General features: G+C 40.3%; 1 protein-coding gene across 1 annotated transcript in view; it reads left to right on the forward strand.

The window, feature by feature from the left end:
- Positions 1-16,137, forward strand: part of CDS1 (CDP-diacylglycerol synthase 1) — a 60,711-nt gene that overhangs the window by 12,678 nt on the left and 31,896 nt on the right. Inside the window, exons 2-4 of the mRNA XM_026509816.4 lie at positions 2,315-2,442; positions 8,275-8,371; positions 15,195-15,292. Of these exons, the coding sequence (XP_026365601.1) occupies positions 2,315-2,442; positions 8,275-8,371; positions 15,195-15,292 (323 nt within the window). The remainder of the gene's footprint in view (positions 1-2,314; positions 2,443-8,274; positions 8,372-15,194; positions 15,293-16,137) is intronic.

Here is a 16,137-nt window from a genome sequence, read left to right on the forward strand (position 1 = left end):
ATTCACTGCAGTATTTGAGTAACATTGCTCTAAAATGTCATTATTTTGGAATTATCTTTCATTCTTTAGTTATTAGAATGGAATTGAAGAAGCCTAGTTAAATCTTAAGTGTTTCATTTTGTGTTTCTCTAAGGTATATAAATTAGAAATCAGAAGTTTATAAATAATAAAAATAAAAGCAGGGCAGCTATTTTGAGAACGTGTGCATGGGGACGGGGGTTGTGGCATGTCACCATTATTGCCAAGTAGACTTGGAAGTGGCTTGCTGAGAGCTTTAGTGTTTGGAGGAGCACAGTTTGTATTCTAGTTCAGTGCTTTTGTGGGAAAACCAAAGGCTGAGTTTCTTAACCAAAGGGCTGAGTAATTTGGCTTTCTTCACAGTAATGGAGTAGAAGTGGAATTAGTGCTGGCAACTTCTGATTCCTAGTCTAGTGCTCTTTTGGCGCATGGTGATGTTGCCTTAGGGAGCCACGGCCATTAGTCACCATCTCTACTAGTGCTCACACCACGCCTACAACACTGGGTTACTGAAGTTTAAAAAAGAGTAGCAGAGAAAAGGAAAAAAAAAAAAAAAGTGGTGGGTTCCATTGTCCTAGATGTCAAAGACCTGCTGGCGAGTCAGACTGACGGCAGATGCCCTGAGATTTTCAGGGGATGTTCTGTCTGGTGGTTTATTAGTCAGTATCTCTCTCTGTTTAAGCTGCTTTGGGGACAACTGACTCAGTCACAGTGGGAATTCAGCATGTCTATTTCGTTTGTCATTTTTGGTATGATGACACATTTAATTTAATGATTATTTAATAAGAAAGTTATAGTTAGTAAACAAGTTTATTATTGCTTTATGAAAACTGAATATACTCCCCCAAGGCTAAACTTTTATTTGGTAAGCTACTTAATGAGGAATTGGAAGACTTGGTACAATCATAATCATACCTTACTACTTCTTTGACTTTACTAAGGCCTCAGCATTCTATTAAATGCTTTTGTTTTATGGATGAAGAAACAGGTAAAAAGGGTGCTGAAATTTACCAAAACTTTGTTGCCCACGGGGACGGAGCTGGGTTTGAGATTCCTGAACACTCTAACTTCCTAGGCACTCTCATTCCTAGGATCACTTCTGGCTCAATGTTCTGCTCAATGCTCCCTCTACTTGTATTCACCTCCTGTGAATATTCTCTTCCTCCCCAGTTCAGCCCCTTTTGCCTCAGTTTCCCCCTCTGTAAACCACTCTTCCAAAGCACATGTATGTGTTGCACTCTTTACTCAAGGTTGCTGGGGGTGGGGGGTGGGGGGTGCAGGAGAGGGAAAGACATAGGAGTGGAAACACGTTACAGCAGAGCAAACAACTTTAAAACAACATCAGGCAGCTCTTTTCTTTTTTTTCTTTTTTTTTTTGAAGATTTTATTTATTTATTTGACAGCAAGAGAGCATGCACAAGCAGGGGTAGTAGCAGGCAGAGGGAAAGGGAGAAGCAAGCTCCCAACTGAGCAAGAAGCCTGACGCAGGGCTCGATCCCAGGACCCTAGGATCATGACCTGAGCCGAAGGCAGATGCTTGTCCAACTGAGTCACCCAGGCACCCCAGGCAGCTGTGTTCTCAAAATTCCTTGGCCACTCTAACCCTGGAAATTCCACAGTGACCACCTTTGTCTAAAGGCCCCAGCGTACACACACAGCTCCTGTACATGTACTCTTAGAAGGCAATTTGGGTTTTAAAACTTTATCAAAAATATTACCATCAAAGCAAATGCTTTTGATCATAATTACTTATCAGTAAAACAGAGATGATAATGTCTGTTTGACCTGCTTCACTGAGATTGTCTCTTGAGGATCTAATAAAAATGAAGGAAGTGAAAAATGCTTATATATACACATAAATTTATAAAATCCTATGCCAGTAAGATTCTGCATTTATTGTTGATGCTTTGATTGTAATCAAATAAAAAAGGGACTGTGCACAGTTGATCAGAATTTACATGGAATTAATACCATGTTTTCCCAGTGAAGTAGCAAAACAACAAAAATTTGATTCTTGTTGATAAATTTCTGATTTAGATACTATGGGAAGTTTCTATTTGTGTGTTTTGTTCAAATTAATCCTTTATATTGATAGATTTTAGCTAAAATCATGAAACTTTCCTAACGGGAGTACAACAGTGTTTGGTTATTCAAGATAAGTTAATAGTTGTTTCTTTGCTTCGAGTTACATAACCGAGATTTGACACACTGAGCAGTAAATAAATGCGTTGACAAGCAAGTGCTTTTTTTTTTTTTTCAATTTTGCAAAGTGATTTTCCTTTTTACTTAATTTTAGGAAACAGATATTGATGACAGATACGGAGATTTGGATTCCAGAACAGATTCTGATATTCCAGAAATTCCACCGTCTTCAGATAGAACCCCTGAGATCCTCAAGAAAGCTCTATCTGGTTTATCTTCAAGGTATGATTGGATGAAGATGACTGGAATGGGTGCTCGAGAGAAGTTGTGAGGTTATGCTGGTTGATGTCATACATCTCACTTTTTCTAAGTTTTGGAGCTGTGAAAGAGAAGGCTTATACTTTTTCACCGTACGGGAGGCATGGTACTAAGTGCTTGGTGTACGTTCTTTCCTTTAATCCTTACAGTCTTGTGAAGTATGAGGAAACCAAGTCTGAGAGGTTAACTGGGGAAGGTTTCAGAGCTAGGAAGATGCAGACCTGGGGCTCTTGCCCTAATTTGTCAGATTTCTCAAGGGAGTGATCCATTTACCAGATCAGGTTACCTTTTCTGGTATTGGAACATCGAATAAAGAAAATTCCATATTCTCTGTTCCCTGTTTTTCAAATGCCAGATAGAAATAGGTCATTTTTTTTCTTTTAACTGAGTTTTAAATAATCAGCCCAAACTCTGTAACCCATTACCATTTTATGTTTGCTATAGTTTTGAATGTTTGGTCACCACCAAATTTGAGCTACTCTTATATTGCCCTCCATTGTATGCTTTACTAATATGAATTATAAAATTTATAAAAGCAAAATAAATATAAGCTTTTATCCTGATTAATGTGTGAAATCTTAAATGTTGGTATAGAACAGTGTTTTTCCAGCTTTTTTGACTGTGACACACAGTAAGAGATACAGTTTACACCACATCCCGAGACACACAAATGTGTATTTTAACTGTTGCAAAAATATTATAAAGCAGTTCTCGCTATTACTGTGTGTGATACCCTCTGATTTCTTTTGTTTGATATTCTATATTGAACAAAAATGTTGGATGTGACTTACTAAGTTGATTTGACTACCCAAAGGTCGTAACAAAAAACACTGGTTAGTCATATCTAATAAATGTAATATAAGTTTTTCTGTTTTTAATTCCTAGCAGATAACTGTATTTGAATAGATTGGTTCAAACAGAAGTTTTCATATATTTTTAACCAATAGAACAACTTTTTGCTGTTCAAGACAGAAAACATGATTATTATTTTGATAGTTCTTCATCTCAGTTTTTCCGACCTCATTCACAGATGTACGTTTGCTTTAAAATCTTATCAGGTCTATCTCAGATCTGAAATTTTTTTTTATTAATGTTATATAAGAATGATGCTGGATTCCTGTGTGTCATCTTTAGTAGATTTTCCTTAATAATGAGGGTTTTTTTTTCCTGGCATAAAGTAACAGTAGCAAGTAATAGCAGCTGGTATTTATTGAGCACACGCTATGTGCCAGGCACTACTCCAGGCTCTTCACACACATTGGCTATTCTCACAGCAACCCTGTCACACAGGTTCAATTGTATAAACCTGTTTTATACATGAGGAAATTGAGGCACAGAAATGTTATGTGCCACGGGTCATGCAGCTAGTAAGTGACAGAACCACATTGGGACCCTAGGTGTTGTGCTCTGTTCATAAAAGAATTGGTTTTTAAAAATGAACAATAATATAACCAGTTTCAGTCTTCTCAAACTTTGCCCTAAAGGCTACATGAATGTTTCAAAATCTATCTTATTTTAGGCTCTTTTTAAAATGATCTGTCTTACAAAGATTTAGAAGTTGTAGATGCATGGGATTAAACATACTAATTACATTTTAAAAGTACATGAATTGCAGGGGGAAGAGTCCTATAATCCTTCCCCCAAAATACTGACATTTATAATATTGTGATATCTACTGTTCGAAGCTTTTTTTCTTATGCATTGTGCATATATGTGTGTGTGTGGGGGTGTATAATATAAAAATGGTATTGTACTGTTTCCTACCTATTTACATTTTCATTCTGCAGTTTTAGGAGCAACATCATTAAATATGCTTAAATATTTGTAATGACTGCATGATATGTTCCATTGTATGACTGTAGTTCCATTTACTCAACTAAACGGTTATTGCTGGGCATTTAGCTGGTTTCCAAATTTTAACGATTAAAAACAAGTCTGTATTAAGCGTTTTTCTTTGTAGCTAGGTTAAGATTATGCTCATTTTTAAGTCTTTAATATAGAATATCAAGCAGAGCATAAGCTGTTGAAATTGGAAGAGGCCTGAAGGTTTTCAGTCACTTGGCAAATTGTCCCAGTCTGTTTTGTGACTTGTGTGTGGGTCTGTGTGAATGAATAGTCATTACCAGTTAAGTCTGGTTGTCTGTTAGTGAAGCTCTCCTTAAGCTATCAGTCTAGGTTAGTAGTTCTCATCCAGGGACAATGTCTTGACCCCCCCCCCCAGACTACACGAGTGGACATGTGGCATTTGATCATTTGTGGCATTTGAGACATTTTAGGTTGTTAAGAGAGAGAGCGCTATTAGCATGTAGTGGGGAGAGACCAGGGAGGACGTTAAACATCCTGCAGTACACAGAACAGCTCTTCACAACAAAGAATTCTCTGGCTCAGAATGTTATTACCACTGAGATTGAGAAGCCAAGGAAACATCCAGGCGTAGCCTTATACTTGGTGCTTTTACGCTGTATGATGCATTTTTCTTCACTCAGGAACTTGCACACTTCCTGTTCACTTCCTTCAAAAGCTGATAGATGGATTTTCTCAAAACTCTTTGCCAGATGGTCCACAGAATTCTTGCTCATTCTTGACGAGTATCTCTGTATACCAATTCTTGGCTCAGCTGAACTGCCTTGCCAACCCAGGTTCTTGATGACTCATGATGTTTGTGCCACTAGGAAAATAATTTTTTTAAAAAATTGTCATTACTTTTGAAATAAAAACCACTTAATGTTTGTCGTAACAGTAAAGCATTGTACATCTCATGAACGATTTGAGCAATTAGTGTATAACTACTTTAGATAATCACTTTTAAGGATACTGCTTAATTATATACTTTTTAGAAATCTCATTTCTAACTTATGTAGGTCCTGGAGACATGAGACTTGAATGCAGTTCTCCTTTACTGATTCTGAGTTCCTTTTTTCAAAGCAATCATGAGGTGATGACTTGGACTCAAAATTAAGACTTTTATTAATGTGATCATGGTAGTGTGGTAAACGAAATCAAGAATTTTGAATTCAGAGTCAGGCTATCCTCTGGTTTTTAGTAACTTTTTTTATCCCTCATATCATGCTCTGTTTTGAATTTAGTGGTTCTCTCTTAAAAGATGACTTTCTGTTGCTGCATCAATGGATATATATGTTATATTTAAGTATATTCTTTTATGTGCTTACCTTAGTATTAGGTATTCTTAGGAGATTTGGGGAATCTATTAGAATAATCAAGGGAGGGGCGCCTGGGTGGCGCAGTCGTTAAAAGCGTCTGCCTTCGGCTCAGGGCGTGATCCTGGCGATCAGGGATCGAGTCCCACATCAGGCTCTTCCGCTGTGGGCCTGCTTCTTCCTCTCCCACTCCCCCTGCTGTGTTCCCTCTCTCGCTGGCTGTCTCTCTGTCACATAAATAAATAAAATCTTTAAAAAAAAAAAGAAAAAGAATAATCAAGGGAGTTAACTCTTTGACCTTGTTGGGGGAGGGGAATTTTTCTGGAAGGGGGAAAAGCCATATAAAAGATAACCAGATAGGATATGTTCCTTGAGGGCTCAGGTTATCAGTTACCAAGGAATTTGTGGATGATATGAAGAAAGTAGGTTTTCTGTTTAAGATCTCTGGTTCTCAACAGGTACCATCCTCTGAAGTTCAAAGCCAGACATCTAACAAAGGAACATACGGATATTGGCAACATTCACCTGGGGACTGATTTTTTTTTTTTAAGACTTTATTTATTTATTTGACAGAGAGAGAGACAGCCAGCGAAAGAGGGAACACAAGCAGGTGTGGGAGAGGAAGAAGCAGGCTCCCAGCGGAGCAGGGAGCCCAATGCGGAGCTCGATCCCAGGACCCGGGATCATGCCCTGAGCCGAAGGCAGACGCTTAACTCCTGAGCCACCCAGGCGCCCCAAGGGGACTGATTTCTGACACTTACATACTGTCCTCTTCTGTAGGTTCTGAACAATTCCGAGTCTGAGGATCAGTTATAAAGGAGAGCTAAATATGCTTCTGGGTTTCATGCACACAGGACAGGATTATTATCAGGAGACTGGGTTTTGGTCCTTTACCTCTGACTAGCTCTGTGACCTAGCCCAGTTCCCAGTCTATTCATTAATCCACAAAGAGTTATGTCTATAAAACTAAATGGAACCTTTCAGCCATAGCATTTTTTGATTCTCTGCTCACTTCAGTTCTGTCCTGAAACTTACAGTCTCATGAGAAATTTATGAGTCTACATAGTTTGTTACACAGTAGAGGGAAATAAAGTCAGGTAAGTACAATTTGGCCACCTCATGAAAAACCTGGGAAGCTAGACGAAAGAGTTTCAACTTAATGTTGTTGGCATTTTAGATCTTGAGTGCGGAAATGACATTATAAAAGGGATATTTAAGAAATATCTAGACTGGGGCACCTGGGTGGCACAGCGGTTGGGTGTCTGCCTTCGGCTCAGGGCGTGATCCCGGCGTTGTGGGATCAAGCCCCACATCAGGCTCCTCCACTATGAGCCTGCTTCTTCCTCTCCCACTCCCCCTTCTTGTGTTCTCTCTCTCGCTGGCTGTCTCTATCTCTGTCGAATAAATAAATAAAATCTTTAAAAAAAAAAAAAAAGAAAAATATCTAGACTGTATAGGAGAGTGGTTGAAAGCAGGGAATGTAGTCAATACTTGATAAATGGATGAAGTCAGCTAGTATTTCTTTTTATAGACAGGAGGGTGAAGGCCTGTGTTTAGAACACAGCATATATATGTTACTATACTTTAAGGTGAACCCAGATCTCTTGTAACATAATGTCAATGTTGTCATTTGAATTAAGAGAAATCAGAGAAGTCTTAAAGGAAAACTTTACTGTGAGTTCAGTGTAAAATGAGTGTAGAATAAATAAAACCAGGAGGAAGACAATTTTAGATTCAGAAATGTTCATATATAGGTATTATTAGAATCCTTTTGGTTTTACACAGTGGCAGCTGGCATTTTTCATAACATGGCCACAGAAAGAGTGACAATATTTGTAAAGTATGCTGGGGATGAAGTGTGAGTGTCCCGGGTGTGGAGGGAGGGCCACTGGGCAAAACCCCGGCCCTTCTGGCAGCCAGAGGACCGAGGGAGATCAGGCTCAGCCTAGCTGGGCAGACGGCAGAGCTCTGCTCTGAGGAACACGCGGAGGCCCAAGGGTGAGGAAGCACTTTTGTACTTACGGCCCTTGTCCCTAAGTGAGGAGAGCCAGCAGCACGCTTTGAGCACTAAAAGGAAATGACCGTCAGTCTGGTCTTGCCCTCAGTGACTGACCTTCTCGTGCCTTCTTCATGTCGCTGAAGTCGCTGTGCTCTGCAGTTTCACTTCTGCATTAACCTTTCTTTACTTTCTGTCATTAGAAGGCTGTGTTCTCTGTCTAAACCACCTTAATAAAATCGTTATTGTTTTTTTCCTACTCCCCCCCCCAAAGGACAGAGTGTCTTTTCAGAGGGCTTTTGCACCTGCCTTCTTCCCTTCCGAATGACCCTGGTGGGATGTGCACATATCCACATTGACCATCTCACTGGCTAGCCTAGTGATTCATCCTTAATCACGCTTGAACAAAAATTCCTTTCTTTCTTTGGCTAACATGATTTTTACACTTAATTTAGCTCCGAGTAAGTGAAGAGATGCTGTTTGTTTGCTTTTGGTTTTTGTTGTTATTATATAAGGTGAAGTAAGGGATTCTTAAAGTAGAGTTAGGGAAAATCCATGTAAGTCTGGTAATACTGAAACCACACAAAAAAACTTTAAGAAAGAATACATTAAATACTAACTTTATAAACATTTTCTTTGTAGGTGGAAAAACTGGTGGATCCGTGGAATTCTTACTCTAACTATGATTTCAGTGTTTTTCCTGATCATTTATATGGGATCCTTTATGCTGATGCTTCTTGTAAGTGTTTCACATTTCCCTGAGTATCTCTTGCTTTGTTTTTCAGCACTGATTTGATTGAAGTAATATGAGCCTGTCATAAAAAAGAAGGTAGTTCATGGTTTGGTAACAGCAAATTTAGTTCCCTTAAGCATCTTCTAGTTCATGAAATTACCTGGACGAATCTTTTCTGTTTGCAAAATAGCCATTCAGTGTGTTCGCTCAGCAGAGACCAAGTATGCATAATAAATACATTTTGCCAAGCGTTGAATATTGCTAATGAGTTCACACACACACGACTTTATCGTATAGGACTATTAGCTAGATTCTTCACTTCAAGGAACTCAGTCTAATGGCAGAGATATAGAAGTGACCATATGAGTAAATAGTATAGTACGTAAGTGGGTGAGTGCTGTGATAGAACTTGTTGGTTGAGCACAGTAAAAAAGTATCTAATCCAGCCTGAGAGAGAGAGAGAGAACAGGGAGGACTTCCAGAAGAGGTGATGCCAACGTTGAGTCCTGAAGAAGAGACTGGACAGGGGAGGGCAGTCCAAGGTGGGGACATCAGAAACCAGACGTGGAGGTAATGAGAGAATGCGGTTTGTTGGGGGTTTGCAAACTGTGCCTTTGGAGGGTACCTAGGGATGAGACCAGAGAGGAGCAGAAGCCGTTCTGGGCGTTTGGGATTTTGTTGTGTATGGGAAGTCTTGAAGCCAAGCAGATATTTTAAGCTTTTAATTCATTCATTTAGCACATGCTTCCAGGGTGCCTGCCATGTGCCAGGCATTACCCTAATTCGGGGTATGGGATGGGGGTGCTAAGGAAAGCACACTCATCTCTTCCCTCAGGGAGTTTACTGTCTACACTTTAAAGAACTGATCAGAAACATAATTACAAACTGCAATAAGCATTTGAAAAAAAAAAGAATAAGATGCTGTGAGAGCAAGGGGGGAGACAGAAGACTTTCCAGAGGTATTCTGCCCCACCCGTGGGCTGCAGTTTGAAGCCTCAGCAGGTGAGGCGAGAGGGGGAGGAGGGGGCAGGAGGGTCACAGCAGAAGATTCCTGTGTATAAAAGCCTTGATATCCAAAGACTCATGAATACTTGAAGCCCAAAGTGGTGGGAGTGGGAAGGAGAAATGCCCTTGTTTGACAGATGCATCAAGCACTTAGTGGGTGCCGAGCGTGTTTCTCAGTGCCCAGGGAGAGCCTGCTCTCAGCCAGATGCACATGTCCCTCTTTTTTGTTGTTTCTTTTTCATCATCTGGTCTCCATTTGCCTAGTCTCTTTCGCACTCACCACCCCGATCTCTGGCTGCTCTTGCCCACTTAGATGCTTACCTGTCTGACCTGTCTGCTCCCCTCCACGCGCAGTCCTATTCACCGTGAGAAGTATGGGCGATAGGACATAGTTTTCCTTTCAGTCTGTAAAAGAATAAATAAGTTCTGAAGTGAAATTAGACACGATTGGGGAAAAAATCCCATCACCTCCTTTTTTTTTCTGCTGTTGATAAAGTTCTCTTTCTTTTTTTTATTATAATAATATTTTTTATTATGTTAGTCACCATACAGTACATCCCTGCTTTTTGATGTAAAGTTCGATGATTCATTTGTTGCGTATAACACCCAGCGCGCCATGCAATACATGCCCTCCTTACTACCCATCACCAGCCTATCCCATTCCCCCACCCCCCTCCCCTCTGAAGCCCTCAGTTTGTTTCTCAGAGTCCATAGTCTCTCATGCCCATCACCTCCTAAAAGCACTTAAAGCAGCTCTTATTAGTGCCATAAAGCCCTTTCACTTTCTTTTTGTCCCCTCATTAATTTTGTACTTCCTTGGGGATATCAGGGTAACAGCAGTGAATAAGAAATCATGTTCTCTGTTCTGTTAGTTTGTTGACATGATAAAGAACTTTTTCTTACAAAGGAACAATGGAGAGTGGATAGGACAGCTTTAATGTGAGGCTGGAAGATGCTGAGCCTACAAGCCAGATAGGCTGGTGTGAGCAGTGCCCAGGTGTGAGCCCATGGAAGAGCCACTCCTAGTCGTCTCAGTGTGAACCCACGGAGGCCGATGAGTGCCAGCGACCACCACCTGCCTCAGAATTTGGGCCTTTCAGGAGTGAGTGTGTGCAGAGCACTTTTCAGTGCTGTGTGCTGAGTGGTAGGCCAGGGGGCGAAGGGATTGGGTGATAGCAGACAGCTCTGTAAGGCTTTGTGGAGGAGGGGACCTTTCAGCGGACCTGAGGGTGTATCAGGGTGGAGTGCGCACGGTGAGCAAAGGTCTGAACGGCTAGATGTGTCAGGAAAGGGCGAGCGGTGCCCTTTTCCTGGAGCACAGGGCCTTTGAACTTGGAAAAAAAATTGGGGATCAGATTATGGAGGGCCTTGCAATACTGTGTGAAGCAGTTTGGGATTTGTGAAGCACTGGGAAGCCAGTGAAAATATTGGGGACCGTTTACATTCGTATTCCCATAGAACAGGGGCATCCTCAGTACACGGACTCAGGCCGGTTTGGGGGGCTTCCTGTGAGTAAGTTCCATTGTTCTCCAAACTAAACTGTTCGGTGTGGTAACTCGGGCCAGAATTTGTGGATGAAGGCTAGTTTTTAACCACCCATTTATGAGAAAATTCAAAACACCTTTAAAGACATCCTTGTATATTTGGATTCTGATTTTCAAAAAGAGACTGATAAGCGCACACCTAACGTGCTTGGGCTTTCTTGTTCATTTTTTTCTACTACGAAAGGGAAATACATTTTATTACAGGTTCTTCCTTTCCTCGGTGAGCTTGATCAGCGGAGAACGTTAACGATGTAGTGAAGGTAGCTTTGACCTTACTGCTCTCATTCAGGTTAATTGTACGCACGCACGCATACGCACGCGCACTGTGCACATGCGTACGTACTCACGTCGTATTTGTGATACTCATGTGAAGGAGATGTGGAGGACATGCACGCACACACATGTGCACACTGTTGGTACTCAATGGATGTGTTTTAAAGTCCTATTTATACTCATATCCCTAACTAGGTCATTTATGTTTTGAGAATTATGCATCGTGTCTAGCTTGCATTTGCTCTACGATATCAGCACTCATAAATGACTAATTCAAGAGAGTCTTATTAAAAACTTATTTCTAGGGAATGGTAGCTACTACTTTAAGATGGAGCTCATAATATGAGTAATGAATAATAAGATGTTCCTTAAAATAAAAGGAGCTTTTTTCCCTCAGCCTTCCACTTGTAATACTTTTTTAGTTGTTGCATTCATAGCTTACAATCATACTTTCTAAGTGATGGAGATACTACAGCATATTTTGATTTAAAGGCAGAGAGTATAAGAGGTTTCCCCCCCCATTTTCTTGGAAATTTCTATAGGTTTTAATTCACATTATGTAATTTAGTTTTAAATAGTTTTTTTTTTCTCTCACATACACGAGTTATACAAGTGTGTTAAAATTACTTTGGGAAACCTATCCCTATCATCAACTACCAAAACCCAGTTAATAGTGCTACTTAGTATATTTTCTTTTATCCCTTTTTTATGCTTTAAAAATCATAGTTGTAATGATAATGTGATTAGACTTTTGTATCCTGCTTTTTGAACTAAATATTATATCGAGTGTTTTGTGTTGTTCCACCGTCTTTACAACCATCAACATCATTAAAAAAAAAATTGTTTTAGGGACGCCTGGGTGGTTCAGTCAGTTAAGCATCTGCCTTCAGTTCAGGTCATGATCTCCGGGTCCTGGGATCCAGCCGTGGGTCAGGCTTCCTGCTCAGCAGAGTCTGCTTCTCCCGCTCCCTCTGCCCCTCCCCCCGCTTGTGCCCTCTCTCTCAAATAAAATATAAAATCTTGTAAAAGACAGAGCACGCATGTGTGCCAGGGAGCAGGGGGAGGAGTAGAGGGGGAGGGAGAGAGATTCTGAAGCACACTCCTCACGCAGCTTGGAGCCAGATGTGGGGCTCCATCCCACAACCATGAAATCATAATATGAACCAAAACCAAGAGTTGGACCCTTAACTCACTGAGCCACCCAGGCACCGCCTCCCACCCGTCAACTTTAATACCTTCATGGACTTAGTGGAATGGAATGCATCATAATTATGAACTACTGTGTTATTTTCAGACATTCAGGTTATGTTTTGGTTTTTCTTTATGGTAAATAACACTATCCTGAACATATTAGAATGTAAACCTTTTTCATATGGAGGATTATTTTCTTTGAATAGATTCCCAAAGTGAAAATAGGCACTTTTATTTGGATAACTCATAGAGACCATAGTTCAAACTCAGCATATCCAAATCTGAACTTCTGTTCCATCCCCAGTCATTCTGTATAAATCTGTTTACTTTCACAGAAGCCTTCCCTGGTCTTATTCCACGTTCCCCGTTCTCCCTTAGACCCCCAGTTTCCTCAACCACCAATTCCAGCCAGTTCTATCTCCTCGATGTCTTACTCCTTATACCATGGCCCTCTGCCACTGGCCCAGTTAAAGGTTCATCTACACTCGACCGGTGGTGGTATCTTGCTGCCTTCCTGTCTCTACCCTTGCTGCCTCTCCAGTCCGTTCTTTCCACCTCTCTTATCCCCAACACCTACATCTGATCATGGCCTTTAGTGATCAGCATGAACTTCTTTGTGTAGTGCTTCATACTGTTTGCTGTGACTCTGTGACCAGGCTTGTCTCTCTCTGCTTCTCACCCCCATCTTCATGTCTCAGCAACTCTGAACTTCTTGTAGTTCCCTAACATGCCTCATCCTCTCCTTTATTTGTGGTTCTGTACATCCCTCTCCTCTGTCCCAACCGCAGCCTAGCCCCAGCGCCTGCCACAGGTGTTCTGTCTGGCCATGCTTACATCCACGTGCCTGTTTCCACACAGTGTTGTAGCCACCTGTGCCCCCTTGACAGACTACCCCTCTCTGAAGACAGGTGTCCTGTGTTATTTCTCTGAATCCTCAGTAACTAGCAGAGTAGGTATTTACATATTGGTGGTTGTTTTTAAGGCTCTTAACATGTTTATTGGGCCAACAGAGTCCTACCGATGTGCTTTGCTACCAGTATTGATGGCCTGGAATATCAGTGTCTGTGTGATCACCCAGCCTGGAAGATACACATATATTTTAAGGATTTTAGCTCTGTTCTTTTGAATCCCCCGTTTTCTCTTGTTTTCCAGTAGCTCTGTATTGATTCTACTTGCAAACTGTAATTGACAATCATGTACATATATGTGTATGTGCTATTAAAAGTAGTTCCCCCCCCCTCAGTAAAATACCACGTATAGTGCTAATGGTTGTTCTTGAACAAATGTGTTCATTTAGCAAATAGAAATTGCATCAGTGCCTCTGGTATTTTAAAAGCCCTTGGTTCTATAAATAGCATGGCTTTGCCATTTATTTTAACATCTATCATTGTCCCCTTTCTGTGATTATTTTAAAAAATGACTTTCAACATTATATTCAAAGCTGATTTGAAAGACACTATTTGAATTTCTTCTTGTCTTTATGTTATAAAGCAGTAATGATTTTTTTCTTAAAAAAACTATTTATAGTAGTTTGGCCTAATATTTTCTTATCATGCGGCTGGGGGACACAATTACTTTATGTGGTTGGACATGTAATAGGTATAATGGGGAAACACAACTTAAGAACATCCTGAACAGTAGCTGTGGGAAAGCTAAACTGTGGAGAGCTTAAAAAGAAATATCGAAGTATATTCTTGGGCAGAGTTTGGTAAGCTTCTTAAGTAAAGAAGCAGGTAAAAATATTTTAGGCTTTAAGGAAGCATGTATCTCTTTGTCACATCATGTTTGGGTTTTGTATGAAAAATATAAAATCCATTCTTCGCTCCAGAGCTGTACAAAACCAAGCCCTTGGGTATACTCTCTAGAGGCTGAAATAGTTTGTGTGCTATATTCACAAAGATTTTAATCTCTCGGTTCATGACAATAAGTGTTCAACTTGTCACTTGCTCTTTGAGTGTTGGAATTGTCTTAAGCCAAGCACTGGATATGATGCTACATCCTCAGGGATTACCTAAACTCAGGTTGGTGGATACGGCAGTTGGAAGGACTACTAAGTATAAATAGACCATCAAAAAAGGATTCATAAATATTAACCCATTTATTATGAATGTACACAGGACACTGTGCAGAAGAAACTGCATAGAATCAATTGGCTGGCCGAAGTGGCTGCAGATGTGGGAGGCTGTTTTCTGATTTGCCAGCGTAGCCCCACTTGGATTGATGAGAGCTGTGTGCAGCTGGCTATGTGAGAGTTGGCACAGCTGGAAGAATGAAGAGACCATGCCCAAACCCTGCTGGGTGGCAGGGGAAAGATGTTTTAATCATTTGTTCTGCCAGTATCTCTATCCTTGGAAAGCATACTAGGATGTATGATTAAAAATAAATATTTATAAGCAAACTTGCACATATGATCGTTTTCCTATGGTAACTCAAAAAATAAAATGGACGAAAAGATCATCCATCTTAAGAAGGATGAACTCAGAAAATGACGTAGTAATGAGGGATAAAGCCTAGTCTGTGACCAACCAGACTGTATCCCTCAAACTTTAAGCTACAGTGCTCCCTCCTACCCCAGGAAGGGGCTCTCACTTTTTGGATAAAACATTGATTTGCTTACCCCTTTGAAATATCACTTGATATTTGAGTATCATTCAAATAGCATTGACTATTCAGTTTTTGCAACTGACATTCAGAATAATTAAAAATGGGTAGGCTAAAGATTTTTAAAATACTTATGATAACAAATTGCATATTAAATGATGAAGCACAAATGTAAACACTAAGAGATGTATGTTAATGTGTTCTCTTGGTTTCAGGTTCTAGGCATCCAAGTGAAATGCTTCCATGAAATTATCACTATAGGTTATAGAGTCTATCGCTCTTATGACCTGCCGTGGTTTAGAACATTAAGCTGGTAAGTAATTTAAAACTGTTTCAGGTAAGAAACTAGGGCTCTTTTCTGAAGTTTGTAAAGGAAGCACCCTGATCAGTCAGTATCACACAGGTGACCGTGTAGATTGATTTTTGGAGGAAGATAAATAAAAAGAATGTAATTGGATTTTGAAAAGAAGACAGTCACCTTTAAGTCTCCCATCCCAACACAAATATTTTCATAGCTCATCTTTCAGTCTTTGCAGAGATACTTTATATCTGTATATACTCATATATACACTATTGTCCTCTTTAAAAAAACATTATATTGGGCACATTTTTATATCCTTTATAATTACAGTTTTAACAAAGTTTCAGTTTGTAAAATGTTAGAAATATGTGTGATCTTTTGCTTTATTTTGCCTCGGTTGACATGAGACCACACACAAAATCAGATTATCTCTACAAAGAGTGAAAGATGAGATATGAACATGGTTGTGGGTATTCTGTTCTGTTTCTTGAGTGATCAGCGTTTTGTTGAAGGGGAGGAAAGCCCAGGGTGAGTATCTGTCTCCCTCCTACCCTCCCTGGCCTGTCCCTGTAGGCCCTGGGGGCTGGGCAGGGCAGTGAGAGGAGAGATGAGACTCCTACCTTTGTTGTTCTGGTTTGATCTCCGTTCAGGCCCTGGGCCCCATGACAGGCTACACGGAGGGTAGTCGGAGGGAAGAGTAAGACTCTCTGAGGGGGCCATGTAAGGCAGCCTCGTAAATAGCACTGGTAATTACCAGCCCATGGAATATTGTGCGGGTACAAATGCATGTAAAAATTAGTAAAAAAAAAAAAAAAAAAAAGTTATGTGATTTTATTATTTCAAGTTTTATGTATCTT

Source organism: Ursus arctos, unplaced genomic scaffold (genome assembly GCF_023065955.2).
Source record: "Ursus arctos isolate Adak ecotype North America unplaced genomic scaffold, UrsArc2.0 scaffold_9, whole genome shotgun sequence".
Lineage (NCBI taxonomy): Eukaryota > Metazoa > Chordata > Mammalia > Carnivora > Ursidae > Ursus > Ursus arctos.